At 37.2% G+C, this 16,819-nt stretch overlaps 1 protein-coding gene across 1 annotated transcript; it reads right to left on the bottom strand.

Moving 5' to 3' along the window:
- Positions 1-487: 487 nt before the first annotated feature.
- Positions 488-16,106, bottom strand: cnnm2a (cyclin and CBS domain divalent metal cation transport mediator 2a). Its single transcript, XM_084093041.1, has 8 exons — positions 13,733-16,106; positions 8,072-8,215; positions 6,942-7,079; positions 6,649-6,818; positions 6,040-6,133; positions 5,599-5,661; positions 4,185-4,363; positions 488-2,758 (listed from the first exon to the last, which is right to left on the bottom strand). Exons 1-8 carry the CDS (start codon positions 15,192-15,194, stop codon positions 2,561-2,563), a joined length of 2,448 nt encoding a protein of 815 aa, XP_083949167.1. The 5' UTR covers positions 15,195-16,106; the 3' UTR covers positions 488-2,560.
- Between the last annotated feature and the right edge of the window lie 713 nt (positions 16,107-16,819).

Genomic DNA, 16,819 nt, shown 5'->3' with positions numbered 1-16,819 from the left:
ACCAGGCTTTCAAAAATTATATAAAATTTGGATTTAGATGTATTGGGCAATATATCGGTTATCGCCTTTCAAACCTAAAGAATTATTGGTATCAGACAAAATTTTCATATTATCCCCATCCCCAAAACATTTGGGTCAAACTGACCCACAAACATCATAATCATATTAGAAGTTTTGTGTGCACATCAGTGTCGATTTTTGTTTTCATGACCCTAAATTAGAATGTCACAAAATTTCAAAGAGTCTGCTTGGCTGATTAACATTCAAGCCAAAAAAAAATCTACCAATTTTCTGTTTTAGGCAATATTATTTAGAGTAAGTATTGTGTAAAAAGTAAATTTGCAGCAATTTTGTGGCAGTTTTATTTGCCATCACTAAATTGCATTATATATTATACACATTAATCAAGAGTTACATCTGCCACAATCTAACCTTAAAAAAAATAAAATAATAATAATAATAATACAAATGCAGGCAGGTAGGCATAAAGTTGTCAAACTGTTTTATTATAGCAATTTCCATCTGCATTATATATATATAATATGTATATTTAAATCTGATATAGCTTTTTCTGGTTTATAGTATGTAAGCATACAATAGTACTCTCTGATTTATGACTGTACAATATTTCTATACACATTCAAGATTGAAAATAGCAGCAGTGTATGACAGACTCAAACGGCATGTTAGAGCACCACATTTTTAAAGACATTTCCTCTTTTCTAAGGCAGGCGATCCAATGTGAAAACACTGATCTGACATGTAGGACATCACCAAATGCTTTAAGCTAAATGAAAGGGCGTTCCTCTTTAACACAGTGTGAAAAAAACTGGAATAAGTGGTTGATAAAGAAGAACAGGAATGAAGCCTTTGTTAGCGCTTAACGATCACCATTTCACATCTCAACAGTAGTTATGTTACTCTAACAAACTTATTCTACCTCTCAGCCTCATATTAAACTCTGCTAGTTTACTTTTGGTTATTTTGTCCTACCTGTGAGCTCATTAATTGGTCATGATTGTCCCTGCATAGCTGTTGCACTATTGCACTGAGAGGTTGCTACATAAAACACTTCAGACGTGAATGTCCTGATATCCAGCGGCTTTACGCTTCTGACGGAAGCGTCTCAGGAGGTTCTGATAATAAAAAATAAAATAAAAACACAGCGGATAAAAACATCATCCAGAGAATCGTTCCCCTATGTATCAAGAGTTAGTGTAATCTTGTCATAATAAAACAAAAATAAATACATTAATGCTGAATTATTTTCCTTTTTCATCGGTTTTAAAATCGATACCTCTTTAACAATCCCATGGCATTGAGTCCTAAATGAATAGCTTTTCCTCTAAAAAACAATAAAAGTAAGATAAAAGAGCAATCTGAATCTGAAGACAAATATAAGTTACGGTGTAAGTTCCTGAAATAGTCCTTTACATGTTCTTTTTAGGTCCTAAATGCAGCTAGAAACTATTTGAAGTAAGGTAGAAAATGTTTCTTTTAAAAATGAAGAGTTACATGACTACAACAAATGCACTGAAAATCAAAAACGTATCGTTAATAAAGAGTGGTCCGACGTACATAAAAATGGAACCAGTCATGAGACATAATCTATTCACCTTAAAATAGGTGACGCTGTACCTCAGCGCAATCAGGATTGACGTAAAAAAAAAAAAAACTCTCTCTCTCCCTCTATATATATATATATATATATACACATATATAGATGAAAAAGGCCCTCATATGTAAACACATCTGATTTCTTTGTACTGTGAATGCTGTACAAAGCACATCTGTACGTGACGTGGATTAACCTGGGCAGAAGAAATCACTGAAATCGTTGGTGTTATTTGGCACAGTCCAGGCAAACACTGCTTTGCCTGCTAATGCGTGTCATATCCGAGGCTGCTGTTTTGTAACAAATTCTCTCGAAGTTATTTTTCCCGTTATTTGCTGTCCTCGCCAAATGTCTTTGGTCGTGAGGCCTCTCAGTTCTGCTCTGACAGGCCGAGACGCATCCTGGATTTTCTCGAAAGGCCCGAGATGGATCGATCTCCATCGAGTGTTTCCAAGCCTCCTGGTCGCCGATATCTCACCTGTGGTTGCATCTACACGGGCTTCCTGGGTCGAATGGAAGATTTGGGAGAGCTCCGTGTCGCCGGGGCCCTCGGGGGCCTCTAGATCTCCTTTGTTGACAGTAACCGAGCGCTGTCTAAAGGCACCGTTATTTCTTTGTCCTTCTAGTATCGTGTCTGGTCGAGGTGTGGTGTGGGTCGTCACCTTGCTCCTAAGTGAAAGTGTGCGAGTGTGTATTTCAAGTGTGTGAGTCCTCGAGCGAGAATGATTTTGTGGTCCCTGACTGATCCGCTGCCTACAAAAAGTGTTAAGGTCATTAGTGCATGCATTGTGGGATATGCGGCCCTTCACATTGTAGTCTTTGCGTACGGTCCCCTTTGAAATCGACCGTGATACAAGTTACGTCAAATTGAAGCTGCCCAGTGTACGAGAAGGCCTCTCTAATGGAGCCGAGCGCTCTCTCGCCATCTCTCTCCGCTGAGGGTGGTTAAATAGCCCCGTCGTTGTGGGCAGTGTGGTTGGGTCTGTGTGCGTTGGTGGTCAAAAGAGTGGCCGACTCATCCAGTGGTCCATCCTGATGCTCTGTGAAGGTCAACTCGATCTTGGTGAACTCGCTGTCCGTGGACTGAGGCGTCTTGTCCATGCGAGACGCCATCAGGGCGTTCTGATATTGCTGGCGGGTCACCTGGGAGAAGGGGAACAAGAATTAATGAGCTATAATTATTCTGGTCTATTTTGGACATTTTGTGATGTAGCACTGCTGCTAATATCTGTAATTATTAAAAAAATAATTCAAAGTTGCTTTGAATAGAAGCGTCATGCTAATTCAAACGAAGATTTTTAGAGCCAAGTGGATTTCAAATGTGTTTTTTTAACTAAGCCGTATTTTCTTTTCTTTTTGCAAAAAAGTTTTTGATCCAAGTTAAAATGTTTATTGAAAATATAAAATGCGTGTAACAATTCTACCAAACACATCTACCAAATGTAATGTTTCATTCAGCTTTCTAAAGACGGAAATCATCAGATTTATCTTTTTATTTTTTACTTTTATTTTAAATGAAATTATTTGATTCTATTGACAGCTCAAGTTTTTAACAATAATAATAATAATAATAATAATAATAATAATAATAATAATAATAAAAACCTAAACCTGCTTATTCTCTCATGTTCTCCTTTATGAAATATGTTCAGAAATCTTTCAGGGGTGAGATTCTACTCTTGTTTATCTTGCTCAAACTGTAAAACTGCTTTGGATGGATTGAAAAAAAAGAAGAAAAAAAAGTGTATATAAATAAATGTCAATTCAGGCAATATGTTTGTCTTCATATGGTAACATCATAAGATGTAACATTATTCTAATATTATATACTCTAATACCTAAAACCTCAATACTAAGTAAATAATAATAAAAAAAAAAAATAAAAAAAAATATATATATATATATTTTTTTTTTTATAATAATAATATTATATATTATATATATATATATATATATATATATATATATATATATATATATATATATATATATATAAAAAAAATATTCTGTGCTCTAGTACAGAGATTCCCATATTTTAATAATTTAATGACAAATTTGCATGCTTACTGGTTCTCCAGTGTCGGTTAATGGTCACATGGCATTTTTATTTAATCTTTTTTTGTTTTATTTTGGTGGGGTTTAAGAATTACATGTAATGTAAAGTTTAATGTAATTACAATACAAATAGCAAATGTTTGTAGCATCACATTATATAATATATATTTTATGACAATATAAATTGTATAAAAGTATAAAATATAGTTGTCTTTATATTACAGAAAGTGGGGTATATCATATTTGAGGGTCCTTGGATTAAAACAAGTTTGAAATGCACTAAACAACAAAAGTACCAAACTGCATGACAGCCCTGGCTTTGGATACAAGCTTATGCTAAAAATAAAATTTAATACAACTGTCAGTTTTAGGCATAAAAATACATGACTGTGTTTAGACAGATATTTACTTGGCACAAAGTGTCTCAAACTTCAGTTGAGATTCTAGAAGGCTTGCAATTCTACGCATTCCAAATAGACTAGTCTGAGTTATAAATTCTCAGCAGCATTCAAACCTTGATGTAAAGCAGGTCAGAGGCGGCTCTCACGGTGTAGTCCGGCACATAGACCTGCAGGAAGGAGTTGAGCTGGTTGTTGCTGCTGCCCAGTGTGGGAGTGACCGCCTCCATCCGGTCACTCCTGTTCAGGGAGTCCGAGTGGTTGAGTCCGAACGGTCGTGGAGGTGACTTATTTTCTGTATAGCAAATAAAGGGTGACATGCAGGTCAGTGGTCAGCTGCTGTGATGTAAACAAACCAAAGAAAAGATGCTTGTCTGATGTTCCATTCATTTTGGAAGCCCTGTCTCTTCTCATGAACCATGCTGTGGAATGCTTTTGTGTGTTTAGACACAAAAGTTGAGCTTCATTTATTTACAATCCAAATGTACAATATAGAAGCCATTTAATGTGACTTTGATCTTTCTCTGCTAGAAACCCAGTGAGGATTTGCTTTTGTAGCCTAATAAATCCACATAAATAAGGGACAACAACCATTAGCCAGTGGCTCTTTTGTTCTGCTGATAAAACAATGGTTATAATCCACTGCATGTTTGCACATTTTTAAACTTTGTCAGAAAGTGACACTTAGGATCAGAACATCTGCTTAACTCACATGTAATTTAGAGTTTTTAATCAAAATAAGATTAGGTTCTCCACTTCTTAAAGAAAAAGTTCAAAGAGTGTCTGTGGGGAAGCAGTACAACAGTCATTTCACTGGAATGTATATAATCCCAGGGTCAGATGTCTAACTGTGTGGATTTTTTCATATTTAGAAAAATATACATGACCAATTTGCTAAATATGAAAATGAGTGAATAAATTACATAAATAGATAGCATGTACACTACAAATTCAAAAGTTTGGGGTCGGAAAGATTTTTTTTAATGTTTTTGAAATAAATAAAACAGTAATATTGTGAAACATTATTACATTTTAAAATAACTGTTTTCAATTTAAATATATTTTAAAATGTAAATTATTCCTATGATGGCAAAGCTGAATTTTCAGCAGCCATTACTCCAATCTTCAGTGTCACATGATCCTTCAGATATACTTCTTATAGGCTGATTTTGTGCTCAATAAGAATGTATTATTATTACCAATGTTATCAAGTTGAGCTGCTTAAAATTTGATAGTTTTTTTCAGGATTCTTTGATGAATAGAAAATTAAAAAGAAAAAATCTTTTGTAAGATTTAACATGTCTTTACTGTCACTTTTAATTTAAATCTGATTCATTTAATGCATCTTTGCTGAATACAAGTATTTATCCCTTTTAAAACCTTTGAATAGCAGTGTATAAAGTGAACAAAAGCCATTTTTAAAACAGTTTTGACAGACAAAACTCATGACGCACCATTCAAATATTTGATTCTGATGTGAAAAGATTATTCAGAGGAAGGAGTAAAACGGTGAAGAAACGAGTGCAGTACCTGGAGATCCTGCCAGTGATTCTGCCCTGCTCACCACGAAGGTTCGAGACAAGGAGAGAGGAACTGGAGAACAAGAGAAAGAAAAGAGAGAAGGAGGAAAAGACAGAAGGAAATCATGGGGAGGAAAACATAATTTACCCAAAATTCCACCAAGAATCAAATGAGTAATCATTTGCATAGTGTGCATTTGCATATTGTGATTGATTCAAGAGAGTATTCATCATGCTCAAAGAAATCCAATAATAAATCTGATAGAAAAGAAAATCATGCATGATTTGGTAGAAAGAGTTGTATGAAATAAAGATATCAGCCATACAAAAGTATGTAAAAATGTCAGAGTTGACATTCTCTTTCATTCATGACCAATGATCATGCATTTTCATCAAAACCCTGACATCTAGCGAGGTATGTGCAATGAGTGAGACTATGCATTGTTCAGACCTGGTGAGGACGTTAGAGCCAGCACTCCATAATACGAGAAGGCACCAGCTTCAAACTTCATCCCCTCCTTTCCAGCCTCAACTTCCACCTTCCCCTGTGGGCCAACAGAGATACAGGTTTTAGAAAAATGGTTGAATGTAAATAGATTTAAACTATTTGAGTTCGTTTTCAATACTGAATCAAATAAGTATTGATTGGCTAAAATTACGTTTTTTTTATTTTTAAAGGCAGGGTAGCTGATTTGTTCCAGATTTTTTTTTTTATGCTAGTATGCTATATATATCATCTGTGGAAGGCATAGGACCATAAAGTGCTCGTCCAATCATTGCATCCAGTTCAAATGCAATGGTGCGATGTCCTACCTGCCTGTCAACGTATGTATTTTCATTCAAAGCGAAGAACGAAACAGAACTTTGCTGTGAGTATATCGGGGGCTTTGGTAGGTGACCAACCCTTTGCAAGCCTTTGCTAGGCAGCGGAGCTGAGCTTCAGAGCTTCAAGATTTCAATCAAGGCCATGACGTTGTTCATAGATCAAGGTCTGCAAAGGTTGTGACCTTTCGCTCAATCAGAACTCATAACATTGAGATACAGCTGAGGATGTTCTGACCTGCAGGATGAGGATGAAGTAGTCCACAGGCTTGTTGCGGTGAAAGAGGTAGTGCTCTGACATTTTCTTGTTCTTGTCATCATATTTGAGCTCCAGGATGACGTTAGGATGTTTCAGCAAGCGCAGGAGGATTTTCTCTGACATTTGAGCTGCACTAAAGGACTCCACCTCTGGAGGAGAAGAAAAAAAAAAACAAGGTTAAACAACGCTTTAAGAGTTTGTGATTTTTTTTCTTATTATTTTTATGATTATGAATGCAGAGACACATGTAGTTACATGCTGGACATCAGTACCAGTTGCCAGGAAACGCAGTGTGGCCAAAAGAAGCTGCGGAGATATTTTCACCCTCAACTCGTTATCTGTGGGTTTGAAAGCGGAGAAATCCTGTTTCTTCTCCCTGTGAGCTATCTTCTTTTTCGTCTTGTTGTCAGCTGTCATTGGGAATAACAGAAGGACATGGTTAGATGTTTTGACCAGCATTGTGAGATCTAAATAAATGAGAATGGTAGAGCATAGCACCAGTAACACCAAGGTAATGGGTTTCAATTCCCAGGAAGCGAATGTAATGATAATATGCATCGGGTCAAATCAAAGACTTTAGATATACAAAGTCGGTGCACTTGTATTACTATGAATGGGAGAAAGTGAAACGTGCATATGGCGGAATAAGTCCCGCCTTAAGTAAAAGAGCCAATCGCCGATTTGGTAAAGTCATTGAGACACTGTTGCTGCCGTTAAAAGCTCCAGTTCCTATAGAAACAGTCAGTGTTCTTAGACGCGCGCTTAGGACTGCGCATTAGCTTGGTCCAGCCTGAAAAATTCTGTTTTTTGTCATGATTTGAGCGTTTAGAAACAAAATTTATGAGACAGTTGTTGTCATATTTGAAATATGAAATTTAATCATAAGCTTGGCGAACAGTTTTGAAGAATTTGATGTTTCCCCATTCAAAGATATAGGAGCTGCACTTGACTGAAATGCTGCCCGAGAGGCGTTTCAAAGATGGCCGCCGAGTGAAATGACTAGTCTTAAAGGGACTTTGGGTCTATGACATTAAAGAAAGGAAAAATCTTTTAAATGTCTAGTTTAAAACACTTGTGCCAAGTTCTCAGAAAACATAGTGTTTGGATTAATGTTGATTCATGTGGTTTTGAATACATTTTATTCCATTTTCAAGTAAAGGTTCAATGTAATGAATCTTAAAAATGTCATGTGGTTCAATCAAAGTAAAAAGCAATTTAACACATCTTAATATTTATCAAGAAAAAGGTGCATTCAAGTAATTTTATGTATTAATTGTACTTTAAATGTTTTGGGTTTTTTTAAATACGTAATTGGAGTCCAGCGTCTTGGCATTGAATAAATAGAATAAAAATAAAATAAATACAAATGTTTGCTTGGTTTGTAAATGTAAATGTTACTCACTGTATAAGTCTGTCTCATCAAGAATCTCAGATTTGATAATTTCCTCAATGACGTCCTCTAGCGTGACGATGCCCTGAACTTCATAGAATGGGTCACCCTCTCCTTCATTATTCACTCTTTGGACAATGGCCAGATGGGATTTACCTGCCAGCGCAAAAACAATATACAGTTGAGGTTATGAGGCATCTCTCATTTCAGATCATATCAAACATGGTGGTCCTCCTGAACCCTCTACAACCATAAATGCACCATAGAATCTCAGTTCTGTTGGTTTATGATTAAAATATGTCACGCGTGCTTACCAAAATCTATGAGAGTTATTATTTGACAATTGTGACTATTCAAACAAGAAGTTCTTGGAGTCAGACAATGATCCGTCGCGTTTTCTTAGCAAATCTCTCATGGTTCCACATCTGTTTTCCCAGGACCTCCTCGATAAGCTGCTTAAAAAATTCCTGCCCAGCACTGTCAACCAAAATGTTAAAGAAAATTCTTTTCCTGTTTCTCAGCTAGTGATCATTTAAAAGGAATTTTCCAGAGCCGGAGCTAATATTAGATCTGAAATGAAGTTTCCATTCCACTTGGGCGATGCTCTCACCGGCGTGACAATGTAGCAATCCATTATGTAGGGTGTCTGCATAAAACTTTTCCATAAATACCACTATATATACACACCAGCAAAAAATAAGAAAAAAAAAGAGAGAGAGAGAAGAGGTTTCTTTAAAAACTACTGGTCGGCCAGACCCGAGTTAATGACTGACTGATCTTGGTCCGATCTTGCTCGGGCCTGTTTCATGTCTGTTGGAATCAGTAAGCAGTGCACCAACACTTGCCTGAGGAAATATAGGCTTATTTGCATTTAAAACCAGCATGACTTTTAAAACAGCGGGAAAATAAGATTATTTTGTAAATAAACAGTTTAACAGCACCTCTTTGTAACAGTCTAAACTGAGTTGGTTTTCAGAGGCCGCCCACATCTCTCACCCCTGATCTATCTGATCTTAGGAGAGTTTAAGACAGTCACTTCTCAACACATGAACCATTTAAGACACAATAAATGATCTTTCATCAGTTCAGTACAGTTTTAGCCAAACTGAGAACACAAGTAGGTCCTATATCCAAAGAATCTAGAGAAGAAAAGCCATTGTTTTGAGCTTCCAAGAAATGCCCACACAGTGTCACAGAGGCTTTAACAGCAAATAATAGAAAACCTATTTAATTTTGAGAAGTGTATTCAAATAACAATGTTCTTTCACCTGTCTAGTTTTTATGAGCTCTGAATGGTGCAGTTATGCTGACAAAATTACATTCAAAGTTTGGCATCAGTAACTTATGCTCACCAAGGCAACATCTATTTGATCAAAAATACAGTAAAAACAGTAATATTGGTGAAATAAATAACTTTCTATTCGAATATATTTTAAAATGTAATGTATTCCTGTGACGACAAAGCTAGTTTTCAGCCTCATTACTTCAGTCTTCAGTGTCAAATGATCCTTCAGAAATCACTCTAATATGCTGAGACAATTCTACCATAGCTTCAATTAGCAGTTCTCAAGGCATACGAATATGACCTCTTGCGTGTGAGAATAAGACACTAGCTTTCTAAGCTTGAGACATGACTGTCGATCAGAAAACTTTTCTTTCTTTCTTTTTTTTAAACAAAAAAACTCCAAGATGAATTGGAGTGCTTCAACTTTTTGGATCAAGTAGCCTAAACAGAACTTGACTTCAAATGAACACATGGTTTCTAGACAACACATACAGACACATTTTGTACATTCCCACCTTATTTATGGAATGAGGTTTTTCCTTAGATATTTTCCATAATGGAATTTCCCTATAAATAGTTGGTGGGACTGTGGGTGGCATGTCTGTGATGCTTCACTGGAACATCTTACAAATATCACAGGCACTTATCAAGGCCATGTTCCTTTTTATATAGTCCTTTTTTTAAACAGTATAATGACTGTAAATGTAGGTTCCCAAGGAAAAGACTTACATCAGTCTTAATAATATTTCACCCCGGAAATGAAAATTTCAGTGCAGTAAATTCACCCCCAGTGTTTTTCCCCCATGGCAGGCCTATGACTCATCTGTATAATAACAGTGCTTGCACAGTTATTTCAAACACAAAATCTGATCAACATTTGCTTATTCAATTACAAGGATCTCCTCAGACCTTAATATGTCAAGATATTTAAGCTTCCTGACAGACTGAACACTTAAGCGCTCAAACACTTAACAAACACTGTTAAAAAATACCCCTTTATAAATACCTGGGGAGGCTTTTGAAGCCAAAAATCCACATTTAACGGAGATAATTACCTGAAAATCAGACTGAAATTGGTCAAAGTGAACCCTATTCAGGGAAGAGATGAGCATAACAACCTTAAATAACATTATTAAAATGTGTGCTACAGAATAGGAGATTTCTAGTTGAATGCTTTTGTAAAATGCAAACAAGAAATTATAAATTAGTGCTGTCAAATTGATTAAATCGCATCCAACAAAAGTTTTATATTATATATATATATATATATATATATAAACAAAAACTTTTATGTTAGAAGCGATTATTTGCAATTAACCGATTTGACAGCACTAATAGAAATTAAAAATGAAAATTAATTTGAATCAATTATTTTTAATAATTAATTTGGCGTACATACATTAGTATTCAGTGTAACAAGATCCTTCAGAAATCATTCTAATATGCTGATTAATATGAACATTTCTTATTATTTTCAAAAACAGCTGTGTTGCTTAATATTTTTGTGGAAACTATGAAACATCTTTTTTTCAGGATTATTTGATGAATAAAAAGTTAAAAAGACCAGCATTTATTTGATCAACTTAATGTTTCCTGAGAATTATTAATTTCTATAATAATATCTTACTGATCCCTATTAGCATTGGTAGTGTATATTATTCAAAATTTAGTATATTTTAACAAACAATATTCATAATATAATAGGCCTAAATAATACATTTATAAATATATATTATTAAATCAAAACCTTTTCTTCCCATGGACCTTTTCTTGTATCGGTTTACTGCTCAGTAGTAACTGCAACAACAGTGCATAAATCTTAAAAGAGCCTTTACTGGAAACTAGTGGCTTCGTCTTGTTTACTACACGATTTATGTTTAAATCTGCCAAATGCGCATTGTATTGTCAACAACATAAGCATCAATTAACCCTGTGGATTCCTGACCCTGCTTACAGGATTACACATTCCAACCCCACAACATTTTGAATGCAAATACCTCTCATTCCTGAGAAGAGTCATTTTATAAGACTAGAGAAGCCAAGAGCAACAAAAAAACACACAATCAAAGCCGTTTACATAACAAGCAACAACTTGGAATCAAGCAAGAAATAAAGTGCATCGGAGTAGAAAATGCTACAACAGCCAGATATAATTAGCCTAGAAATACAGTACAGATGCATAAGACCCAAGTGGAAACCAAAAATAAGGATATGAATAATAATACATATAGATATAGACCATCAGAGTCCAACAGTTTAATGGACACTTGCCCTTTGACACATCAGGTGACAACATGCTTTCACCATAACAGCATATCACTACTTTTGTGTTGAGTAAACACAGTTTGAAAGGTATGTCGAGGCACAACAAAGAAATGGGGAGAAAGGCTAATGTGGGTGATACGGAGTCCTTTACACAGGAGATGTGGGGGGTTCTAAGATAGGCTTTGTTGATGGACTCAAGCTCGACACTGTACTACACGTACCTCAATTGTTGCCCAAATCTGTTTAAGTCCATTTCCTGTACAGCCACAATTTGTGGAATGTCAGGCCACGGTCCTACTATGGTCTGTGTCCACAACTGCGTGACAGCATGTTTAAAAATGACACCATCCAACGGCACTTACATCGATACATTGAAACAACTGACTAAACTTATTAAGACACACTTTAACTAAAACAATATAATTTACGCATTTAAATACATTTCTGGCATGGTAATGAATATGACAATGGTGATATGTTTGGTCTTGGCGGAAAAGATCTGCTATGCTGCTGCTGCATACATGACACACTGCTGTGAGAAAGTAAGACATGCTGCTGCTGTACAATACAGCATACATGAATACCCGTAGCAGATCTATACAGGTGGAGCTGGGGAAGGTGGAGGGTTTCTGAAGGCGCGCTGCTCTGCTAAGGCAAATGCTAATCAAATATTTGAAGGTTGAGCAGCGAGCTTATTGGCTACTGATACAGCAGGAACCAATCGGCTGTGCCCTATAGAGAATGATGTGATTGCAAGCAGGTTGAGTTATGGCCATATTAGCCTGCGCTATCTAGATTTTCATGACAGAACTTTGTATGTCACGACTGCAATCTTCTACAGAGCATTATGGCCCATAATAACCTCACCCACTCATATTGCTGTTTTGGTATTTCCGTCAGAAAATAATTCACTGGTTCAGACATCATGTTCTGATTGCTCAGGGCAATGGGTGAAAATCACAAGCCAGAGTGATCATTACTCAGTGCCTGTTGAAGGAATGATTCCCTGAACAGCAATCGTAAAACAGCTTTATGGGATGACTGTGATGTTGTAAAATGAAAGCTTAAGCCTGATCATTCAACAGTCTTTTCATGAACTCCAGAGATCAATGTTATATCGGAGTCAGAGACATCACTGACGGTGAAGTTTAATTAACTCCTCTTGAACCGTCTTCATTGAATCCCACACATCAGAAAGAACAGATCATCATCAGATCAACAAGGTACCATCTTCAAGTAACATTTTACATTACAACCAATAATAACACTACTTACTGATGCTGAACATAATGAAATCTAACACTTCCAATAGTTCTCTATTTTGTATGTTACTTTAGAGCAGCGTGGGTCTTTAAAAACCTTTAAAGACCCAGGGACCCTCAAAGCCAGACTTCATAATAACGGTCATTAAGAAATTAACTAACATTACCACGTTATAAAATGCATAACAAATCATTAGTTAGAATACTACGAAATACTAATTCTATAAACATGATTTTCAAATGTTTTAATTAATATTAATTTATTTTTGAAAGGTGAAAAGAGGTTCATCTCCCACAATCGAACTGTCGCCCTATCACAGTTTGCCAAATATCTTCTTTATGTGATGATATGTTAATACATAACAAATACTGATCAGTGGTAAATAATAAACCAATAAATATTAGCCTAATGGTATAGGGTTCTTTTTTTTCTGTGGTTTTGCCAACCATCTCATATGAGTGCTCTAGCAGTGTACTTTTGCTGTGGTCACCTCCTCAGGTGACTTCTGTTTCCTAGAGTCTCTAACTTCAGTGGTAACTGAAAGATCGAAAATGCTGTAACGTACATTTACACATGAAAAAGAACACATACTTTTATTATAATATAGATGAATTATTCAACATGTAATTAAAGATGTAGCTTTAAAATAAAACAGTGAAATTATATACACCCCCTTACATTTATAAACTCCTTGAGCATACATTTATCATTATATAGCTGGATTCTTTAACAATTAAATTAAGGGTGTTGCTTTAAAAAAAAACAATGCAATTGTATACAACTTTACATTTTTTAACTCCTAGAGCATAATTGTATTATTAATGATATAGCTTTTATTTAAAAATATATATTTTTTTTACCTTTTTTAAACTCCTCGAGCATGGCATCCAGCTTTGTATCATTGAAGACAAAATGCAGAGGGTGGCTGTAGAACTTGGTGATGGTTTTCAATGGCGTGCAGTCATCAGGATCCACAAAGGCCAGGTCCTTGACAAACAGCAGGTCCACAATATGACATCTCTCGCCCTCATACACAGGAATGCGCGTGTAGCCGCTCTCCATGATCTCAGACATGGTGTTGAAGTCCAGGATGGCATCACCGGCGATCATGAAGCAGTCTCGCAAAGGTGTCATGACATCCTCCACAGTTTTAGTCCTGAGCTCCAGAGCACCCTGGATGATGTTGAGCTCCTCTTTCACCAGGTCATTATACGGATCTGTCACCCTGAGCATCTCCAGCAGCTTCTCCCTGTTGTACACAGTGCCTATCTCCTGCCCCAGCACGTGGTCCAGGAGTTTACTGACGGGATAGGACGCAGGGAAAGTGAGGATCATGAAAAATTTTGTCAGGAATATTGTGTTTGCTCCCACGGCGAGCCCATGCCTGGAGCAGATGGCTTGTGGCACGATTTCTCCGAATATAACGATCCCTATAGTGGACACCACCACAGCGATCAGCCCCGATCCAGCGATGTCATCGAGCAGTATCGTCAAAGTGGTATTGACCAGAACATTTCCTAAAAGCAAAGAGCACAGAAGGTAGTTTCCTTGGCTTCGGACTGGCTCGATCTTCCTCGCGTAATTCTTCTCCTTCTCAGTCCCGCAGTTTTGGACAATCCGGAGCTCCATGGGATCCAGCGCCATCAGTCCCAGATTCAGCCCGCTGAACATGCCGGATAAACACAACAACATGGCAATAAAAATAACCTGCAGCCAGAAAGGCAGCAGGAACCTTTTCTCCTCCACCACGAGCACTGTAGTGTCATACCCGTCGTGATAGAACCAGGTGTTCTCGGACCACGAGTCCTGCGCGCCAGGTGTCGTGGCGGCGATGCACAGGTAATATAATTTACTCTTCTCCGTTTTTCGCAGAGGCTTCACCTCTACTTCAATAAGCCCAGATGTCTTTCTGTCTAGCTCCACGTTAGGAAGGATGATGATATCGGAGGATCGGATGCCGCAGGGATGCGAGGCAGGTGCGTCTCCGGGGCTCTGGCTCTCCACAGGTGCGCTGCTGCTGCTGCTGCTGCTGTGTTCCGTGAAGGCGAGTTTGGACCACGTCTCGTTGTTGATGTTTTGCCCATAGACCCTTAACCTGACACGAGATCGCTCGCTGACGCGCAGAGTGCCTCTGTCCATAAACGACACCTCGTCAGTGTCCTCGAGCCGGATGCCAATGATGACAGTCTCTTCTGGCGCGTCTTTGCCATCAGTGCTACTGATCAGACAACTGCTGACAATTAAGAATATAACAGTCAATGATCTAGCCCGGTTCAGCGCCGCCATATTAGAAGTGGGCACTGCGGTCCATTGCTCTGCCATGTTGACAATGGGCAGGCTTTAGTCAATGAATGTAGGATGCCACAGTCAGAGGGAATCCGCGTACGCCTTCATCCTCTCTATAGCCGTCCTGACATCAAGCAACAAGGCCGGCATTACTCACCGCGTATCGCTGCCTCTCTGCACCACGATGACACACCAACAGCACGCTCTATGTGAACTGCTGTGAGTACATATGCCTAATGACGGACGTTGGTTTTAACCAACCCGGTAGCGTATGCAAATTGAGCCCGGGTGCATCCAATGACATCGCGCGAGATGTCAGAGGAGAGGCGGTGCTATCGGCCTTAAACCCGGTAGTGGGTGTTTCCAAAGACCAATCAGCGGGTAAAATGAGGAGTACCTAAAAGATGGGAGTGGTCGCCGACGGCCAACTGTATATAACCATTGAAAATACTGGCCAAAACATCGCATTAACGTACTGAAATTTCGGGGTTAATTCTGAAAAAGAAGAGAGAGAGAGCGAGAGAGAAAAAACACAGTTTGATGTTTTTACTAGTGTAAGTCATACAAGAGGAAATATACAATACATTAACCGAACAGAGTAAAACGATTCTCCTTATATTTGTTTGTAAGCGCGTGAGCGTCTCTGCCAGATAAACAAACTCGTAACGTCTTCATCCGTTCATTGTCACATTCAAAAGCAACCCGTTTGTGATGTTTCAGAAAATAAAAAAAGGAAAATTAATATACATTAATATTGCAATTGTTTTCTTCATTTGCCTTTATTCAAGGTGCGCAAAATGTTTTCGGGCTCAACACTTCATCGGTGCCATGTGTTTCCAAGCATACACCTTTTACTACCGTAATCATTATAATACACCGGACACTGACTTGACCACATAGGTAAACAAAATACAATAATACATATACATTATAACAAAACCCAGTTTAGTTATAATTAATTGTATTTTGTTTACCTATATGGTGGTCAAGTCAATGTCCGGTGTATTATCATGATTACGGTAATAAGCCTGTAAATGAACGCATGTGTGTTTTTTTGGCTTATTTCTCGTATGTGGATATCCTTTTGTCATTTTTTGCATAAGTTTATTCACAAAATGAAATAGCACAAAAACATCTTTGAAATCTCAAGATGTTTATATAAACCCTTTCAATTATAACAAAACGAAACCATAAAACAATACAAATGTAAAACTGCTGAATGATATGTAGGCTCATGCAAATACACATTACGTTTGAGTGGAGTTTAGTGCGCATCTTTCTTGCTCTTTCCTGTTCTGGGAAACATTGTGACATTGACATTGTGTTGGAAATCTGTTTGTTTATGAATATATTGAATATGTACAAAATAATATATATAGACTATAAAATATTGAAAAACTATATCATAACCTATTACCTTCATTTATAATAGGGCCATTGCATCCTTGTAAACCATGCAAACCTGTAATCTCCCCAGACTATTTATTTGCTCTTTAATAATGTGTTTGGCTGCTGTTTTGCCTATAGAGGGAGCCAAATCCCTAACAATAACGCATATTGACTATTCGACTTTCTTTTCAAAATCAGTACCACCTGAATGACAGTCAAACGGAGCAACGTAAAATGTGCAAGAGGATGTTGCAGATTTGAAGGGCACAACA

This window comes from Abramis brama, assembly GCF_963993115.1.
Source record: "Abramis brama genome assembly, chromosome: 19".
Classification (NCBI taxonomy): domain Eukaryota; kingdom Metazoa; phylum Chordata; class Actinopteri; order Cypriniformes; family Leuciscidae; genus Abramis; species Abramis brama.
This window is presented reverse-complemented; position numbering and strand designations above follow the sequence as displayed.

What these genes read in the sequence shown, in the direction of transcription:
- cnnm2a (XM_084093041.1), bottom strand. Translation starts at nt 15,194, where the DNA reads ATGGCAGAGCAATGGACCGCAGTGCCCACTTCTAATATGGCGGCGCTG. An exon ending in TGATGAGACAGACTTATACA is followed by an intron (nt 7,080 to 8,071) that starts GTGAGTAACATT and finishes TCCCAATGACAG; the next exon opens with CTGACAACAAGACGAAAAAG. An exon ending in ATCACTGGCAGGATCTCCAG is followed by an intron (nt 4,364 to 5,598) that starts GTACTGCACTCG and finishes TTTGCTATACAG; the next exon opens with AAAATAAGTCACCTCCACGA.